Source organism: Phaseolus vulgaris, chromosome 9, assembly GCF_000499845.2.
Source record: "Phaseolus vulgaris cultivar G19833 chromosome 9, P. vulgaris v2.0, whole genome shotgun sequence".
NCBI lineage: Eukaryota > Viridiplantae > Streptophyta > Magnoliopsida > Fabales > Fabaceae > Phaseolus > Phaseolus vulgaris.
The window spans coordinates 17446460-17453801 of record NC_023751.2 but is presented as its reverse complement, the minus strand read 5'-3'; the positions used below and the strand labels follow the sequence as shown (position 1 = coordinate 17453801).

General features: G+C 35.8%; 1 protein-coding gene and 1 long non-coding RNA gene across 2 annotated transcripts; both read right to left on the bottom strand.

Moving 5' to 3' along the window:
• Window positions 1-1113: 1113 nt before the first annotated feature.
• Window positions 1114-1904, bottom strand: LOC137821828 (uncharacterized). Its single transcript, XR_011082882.1, has 3 exons — window positions 1767-1904; window positions 1640-1677; window positions 1114-1550 (listed from the first exon to the last, which is right to left on the bottom strand). It is a non-coding gene; the product is annotated as an uncharacterized lncRNA (long non-coding RNA).
• Window positions 1905-2904: 1000 nt separating this feature from the next.
• LOC137821827 (uncharacterized) lies at window positions 2905-7013 on the bottom strand. Its single transcript, XM_068626592.1, has 10 exons — window positions 6386-7013; window positions 6176-6243; window positions 5656-5726; window positions 5231-5500; window positions 4963-5123; window positions 4819-4874; window positions 4567-4619; window positions 4337-4475; window positions 3422-3519; window positions 2905-3221 (listed from the first exon to the last, which is right to left on the bottom strand). Exons 1-10 carry the CDS (start codon window positions 6613-6615, stop codon window positions 3150-3152), a joined length of 1218 nt encoding a protein of 405 aa, XP_068482693.1. The 5' UTR covers window positions 6616-7013; the 3' UTR covers window positions 2905-3149.
• Between the last annotated feature and the right edge of the window lie 329 nt (window positions 7014-7342).

Below are 7342 nucleotides of genomic sequence, written 5' to 3'. Positions count from 1 at the left end.
GACTTAAGGTTCAATTAAACTTAAAAATAATCAATAAAGTATAAAGTATTTACAAAATTAAGGATGAAAAGTTAAAGAAAAAGTGATGGACGCAGTTCCACATAATTTGTGTTATAATTTGAACATAGTTATGTCATGTATTGATTTGTTTAATCGATAGTTTTAGCATACTCCTAGATAGTAACAGTAATGTGTTAGAAATGGTGACAAATTTTGATTGGATGATACGATTAGGGTTGTTTTGTTTGAAGTTTGAATTGATGAAGTAGTGATGACGATGGTGAAAATGTCATAAAAGGTACAGTGGAAGCAGCAATTAGACTCTCATTAAATACCAGGCTACAGTATCTGCACAAAAGAGATAACCAAACCAAGTAAATGACTGATGAATGAATGCAACTCACTCACAAAAATTCACCCAATCCTTCTCCTCCATCAATGTTGTGTTCCCCTGAACCACATAACTGCACCTTCTTCAATTCAATGGACCAAATCACACTTTCATTACTACCTTTTTCTCTCCTGAAAAAACTCCTCACTCCCAACACTCAGTTAACACTTAATTAATGCACCATACACACACACCTGCACTGCACGAGGCTTCACAATTTTATTTCATCACTGAAATATTTGTGTCAGCTAAACTAAAACTGAAAGGGAAAAAAATACTACTACTATGCTAATAAGTGAGATCCCTAGGTTGGCACGTTTATGGATGTGTGTTATGCATTGATGGATGTTTCTATCCCTTCGAGGTGGCTGGCATTAGCTCACCCTCTCTGAATTCTGATGCTGAAATATCTTAATCTTGTAGCATACGAAAACAAGACCCTCTGACACACTACTTCTCTTCCCCTTCTCATCTTCTTATCTAGTTTTTGCAATGGATCTACCAAGACATCACCAACCCCACCATGCATTCTCTCTTAACATCTCATTTTTTCCATTCTATGGCAACATAAAAGGAAAGTATATACGTGCAGGTAGAAGATATACCCAGAGGCTTATACCATATGCTGCCAATGTATCAGTAGAAAAAGTAAACCATTACATTACACTAGCTTTTCATTCTAAGAAGAAGAAAGAAAAACAAGTAGATGTGACAAAGAAAAGTGATTTAAGCAAAAAGAAGACAAAGTATGGACTATAATTGCCAAATATCTACAATATACAAGGTGGGGAAGCATGAAGAGGAATTGGTATACATAAATAATTAAAATCATACACATTTTTGAATTTTTGATTCCAAAGCAAATATGGATGCAAGTTCCCCCTTTAGATCATGGATTGAAAAGGTAGTTCCCACACTTGCATTTCCAGCTCATTGGTTTGTAATTTGAAAGGTCGTCACCTCTTGATGAGTAAGAAACAACTATGGTTGTTGCTCTTGCTGATGAATAATGACTTCTATGAGTTTGAATTTGAGGTACAACTGGGACTTGAACTGCTTCACAGTGCTCACAAGTACTGCATCTTCTTTCACACTTGGGAGGCCTAGACCCTATCTGAGATTTTGCCACCATCATGGGTTCCCGCTTTTTCATGTCCTTCTGCATATGTACACTCAAGTACTCTCAAGTCAATAAATACCAACACATTGGAACATACAGAAGTAGAGAATTCAGTTATGGTTTTGTACCTGGGCAGCATGTATAAGATTGGAAGAAATTACTCTTGCTGCATGCATATATACACATTGAAATAAGCAAAGTTAGATAAAAAGAGGAAGAAGAAAGAATGAGATGAGAGAATAGAAACGGGATAACCTTTGGCCGTGAATAGAATAGCAAAGAGAATGAGGCATAGGAAGGTTTGTCTATAGTTGTGGCAGGAGACATAGACTTGAGTTAACCCCATCTTCTCATCAGGGGAAAGAGACTGCAGAAGAAAGGCTTCAGTAATTTGTTTTGAGTGTAACTAAATACTAGTAACAGCTTGATAGAAGAAAAATGATGGTGGAAAAGAACAGTGTGACAAAGAGAGAGAGTGAGAGAAAGGAGGGATATGTGGCAGTAGAGAAGGCAGTGCAGCTGAAATTCTGAAAAAGGTGTCCCAAACGTGGGTCAGATATTGAATGCCACCCCCACAATACAAAGGCAAAATCACTCACTCTCACCTCTTTTATTACCCTTATTATTTCCCCATCAATTCATAAAAACACACTGCAAAAGGTGTATTATAGATATTGGACTTTGCGAGAAGGAAAGGACCTCACCACTCGGACAGACACACACACGCTGCATCGTTCACTGAGCCTCAAAAATCCAACCTCTGTCATATGGGGACAAATTCTCGAACTGAGGGCACCATTCAGACTTGGAGTAATGGCCATGCCAACCTCACACACACCAAACTTTCCAATACCAAAATACGAGACAAAACCAAAATACACATAACCTGGGAATAGGTTTTGTTAATACTTCATTGGTTTTCTTAGTATTCTGCTGTAATGCCAACTTCTGGGCGTTAAAAACTCTTTCTATTGCCTTGTTATTTCATGCAATGTTTATTCTTATTCTTAGTATTGCTACTTTCACAACACTTTTTCATAACTAATTCTATTTCATTTTTAAGTTAAATTGTTAAATTACTTTTTATCTGACTATTTTGCAAATTTTAATCAAGTTTCTGAAATTGGGTCCTTGAATTTTGTAATCGAATCTTCCTGTCTTATTTCTTTGTGAAAAATTAAACGCAAAAATCTAATTTGTCCAATATACAGAGTGTGGGCCGGTTGGGCTTATTCATCACTGCTAATTCAACAGTTGCTTACTTTTCTAATAAAATTTAAGTAATTTGATTTTGAAATAATTTTGGCAGAAACAAGAGTTAGGCTATTGTAAACAATATTTTAAGAGTACTGTATTTGTTTTAAAGATATAATTGAAATTTGAAATAATGCAATTTTTAAACTTTATGTTGGGTATTCTCATTCCAAATGATTTCATATACATTGCAGTCAAAGAACCTTCAGGGTACAAATTATAATCCCCATTCTATTCTTCATCAATGTATCTTGCTTATTCTTTTTTTCTCTAAACCTTCTTTGTCTGTATTCTTTCAACTTCAGTGCAAAAAAATGATGAAGCCCTCTCCATCTTACCAAAAATTGCATCGCCTTGTCTGTTAGAATGTGGCAATATGGGAAACTATATCTGAAAACTGTCAACCATATGTTGAATCACGTCTGCTCCATCGGAATTCATACAGTAAGTATTCACCTGGATATGGAACAAATTCCAACCATACAGAGAGCATTGTTAATACTTAAAACAAGGAGTAATGTACCAGGCTATCATCACTATGATTTTCAAACCATAAAATATGAGACATTGAAGACCCCATCATGGTCCTGCCTGGTGTTAAGATTGGAAAAGTATTTCTGTTCCTACATTATGTGTTTCAAATAGCAGAAACTTGCCTGAATGGTGCTATGTGCCAGATATTTCTGCCTACTGCCACTGAAGCTGACATCAATTCTGTCCCAGCTCATTGCTGTCAAGCTTCTGATCATTTCCTCTACAAGGGTCGTTAATTTGTACACCATTTTAGTTATGATTCATAATATAAAGCATCATATCTTTATGTTCAATCCGATTTGGCAGAAACAAGTAAGTAATTTCAAAAGCAACATTCAGGATTGGTTCTCAAGGTTCTTAACCATTCCAGCAGATTCTTGGTTGATTTAAGTACTCAGTACAAAAATTAAGTAATGGAAAACCATGATGTATTCACGTGTCTATGGTCGCTAAGTTTTAATTTATGTAATGTTTGGATTAGTGATGACAGCCATGATCTTCAACTACTTAATAATTTTTAAAAAAAATTACATCTCAGAGTGCCACAGTTATAGTAAGTAGTGATCTTTTGACTCGTGCTAACACAAATCTTTTTTTCTTTGAAATTTCCTCCTTTTACCTAACCGCATCATGGTATGTATCATATAAAGATCTGATTCGCTTGTTAAAAAATGTTTTTCACATCTAACTGCCCCCCTTCACAAGGGAAGACAATTAGTGTCAGGATGTCACTCCACCAAATCCCATACTATAAGACGAATCATTAACTTCAAACAAAGTCAACATGTCTCCTTAAAGCAAAAGACAGCAACTTTGATTTATATTTTTCATTTTCGCTTTCATGGGTCATCACAAAAGTCCAAAAATGGTCATCTTTTGAGTTTTAATATCCAAGCTCCAGCCACCTCGGACCACAACAGACAAGAACTTGTCATGTTTATCATAGTAGGTATATATGCCAAAAATATTTAGACATCAGCAGATTATATACAATAGAAAATAAACCTCATCAGTTGAAAAACTTGAAAGTGAAATACCTTCGGAATCAAGTTTACTGGATGCACTACTCAGTTTGGATTCAGCTTCAGCAGGAACTTCCTCAGCGACACAACTAGATTTTGCTGTCTCTACATAAACAATATGCGGGTACTTTTCATGTCTTGAAAGATGCCGGCGCTGAACAAAAAAACACGTTAGACAAAGACACAGTTTACACAAATTATATTATTAGATCAATAATATTATATTGAAGAATCTTGATGATTACCTTCGGGAGTTCCTTTCTACGCCTGATAGATGATGTACTCCATCCAACAAGCTCTATTTAAAGAGTCAAGTTGTTCATGTAAATAATTTGTGGAGTTAAACATTAATTCACGTCAATTTAATAGCATTTTTTGTTAGTTTAAATTCGGAATCAGACAAAATTAAATTGATTGATTGGCATCAAAATCAAGAACTAAATTGACAGATTAAGACTTCAAATTCATCTTGGCTTATGACTAAAAGACAAGGATACGGTCATAACGAACATTTGCATAGGCAACGCGGCGTTTGAAGGAGCGTAAAGCAGACCTATAGAGAAGAGGCGTGGGATGTTATTTGTTATTGACTCAGAAAAGTAAACAAAAAAAATCAAACAAACCAAACCATAAATTCTTACAAGAATTTAATGTCTTCGGAGTCACGCACCATCTGGAGAAGAAGAGGGGGTTTCCCATTGTCACCATCTTTTAAAAATAGATGTTTTCCCGTTTTACCAAAAACCCCAGCAACACGAGACACTGCTTTCTCCAGAGAGTAAAATCCACAGAACATAGGAACCTGAATCATGCATAATTCCAAAAACTAAGTCATTATCAACTCATGTAGTGAGCCACTTACGTTTCAGAAACAAAGTATAGCAAAGGCTAAAGCTACCAAAGAATAACCTGTTTATGACCTCTAGAACCAAGGTGTGGCGTTGCAGATGTAATGAAATTTATGGGCTCTAGTCCTGCAATTTTTCCTTCATATTTTCTATCATGACATTCTTGATCTGAAACATGTCTTTCACAATGTCCATTCCCCAGAGAAAGTTCAACAGATATGTCTCTCCCATAAAGCCTGGCTATTGCATATCTTGCCACCAAGCCTCCTAAAGAGTGACCTACAAATGAAATTTTCTGAACACTTGGGTGACGTTTTATAACTGATATAACCTGAGAAAAGAGAAGAAAACAAATATGTTTTATTTTTCTGGGTTTGTTGCCAGAGACTTGAACTCAATTGAATATTGAAGGGCAAAACTAATTAACTACGTGTGGTGTAAATGATTACAAAGATCAAACAAATGAATGTCAAAGCCATAACACACCTCCTCTGCTAGTCTATCTCCCATTACATCAACCCCATCAAATGTCAACATTGAAGAATTGCGTTCACTGCCTGCATTGCACAATGGTTATGCATTCCATTAAATGGTGGAAAACCCAATTTTGCTGTGAAAGAGTGCAATAGAGAATAGAAATTTAGAATGAAGATAATTGAAACTGCTTCACTTTCTTTAGCCCATTTAAAAAACATCAGGGGATGAAGGTTGCTTCCACTTTGCAGGCAATAAGAAACAATTTTCACAAACATTTCATGATAAACTTCAGCCGACACCCATTATCTCCTATGTGGGGTTAGTTCACACTACAGTATGATTTAAATAAAACCAACCACACAACATTTTTCTCTGATTAGTTAAATTTGTAATTTTCACACCATGATTTTTTTTATCAAGTCTTTCATTTTTTTAACACTGCACTGACTCAATGCTACCACACATCAGAAAGATGATTTTGTTTAAACAGACAGAGGAGGCAATCAGAATTGTGTTTGTGCGAACTTACAATGTACAACAGCATCTTCTGGATACCTTTTCAGAAACTGCTTTGCGGCAAATTTCCAATTCTGAGCACTGCATCAAAGATTGCTACATCACTTGACTGAAAGGCTAATCAAATAGATCACACAACATAAACGCTATGGTACATACTTGAAGCAAATGATAAACAGTGTAGAGAAGATTCAAAGTTAAAAGTAACAGTAGTTAGGCAAACCTGCCAACGAGACCATTAACCATTATGATCAAGTGGGTGGGGGTGGGACGCTGACCAGACTCATCAACAACCTCAATATCAAAACCTCCCCCGGAGACATCATGTTCGATTCTGAAACAACCAAACCCGGGGAAAAAAGAACTCTTTTTACTCTTCTTCTTCTTCTTGCTCCCTCCATCGACACCCTCTTGCTTTATTTCCTCAAGCTGGGGTGCTGGTGCTGAATCCATGGAGAACACTACGTTGGGTTTGAAAAGCTTGTATCTTGGGTTGATTTGGTGGCGTGGAAAGGGAAGGTGGTGGAGTGAGATGATAGGAAGCGTTTTAGTTACAATATGCGTATTGTTCTTATGTACTCCAAAGAAATCGATGCTTGAAGCTGTCTTCTGTGACTCTGACCCTCTCAGCTTCAGCTTCAACTTCTTGACTCTGACCCTCTTATTCTTCAATCAACAATATTTCACTTTTGTTTTTCCATTATTTGATTTTGACTCGTGTAAACTTAACACATGGGTCGTTTAAGGTTTTGTTGATTCCTAGTTACCATGATTTGGAATTTAAGTTATTACCCCTAAAGTCTAAGCAGCTAGAAATTTCTTCATCTTGCTTCCCTTTTTCCTTCTTGCTTCTAGAAAGCTATAATTAATATACTCATATTTATTCAAAATGATAATAAGAAGAATAATCATTTTCATGCCTACTTACCAGCAAAAATATTTTCTGCGCCACTTCCCACTGTTTAGCGTTAAAAGTTGTGTATCAAATAACAATGCTATCCTCAAATTAGGGGAAAAAACACATCTCAGGTATTTGTTGCCGTACATATTGGTGTACATCTATATAAAGAAAAATTGAGGTATTGTTTGATTTTTTTTATTGCAGTATCGTATTATTTTATGTTAAACTATTAAAATCGATTTGCTTCTATTTATAAAAAAACTGTAAATAATTGGTAGT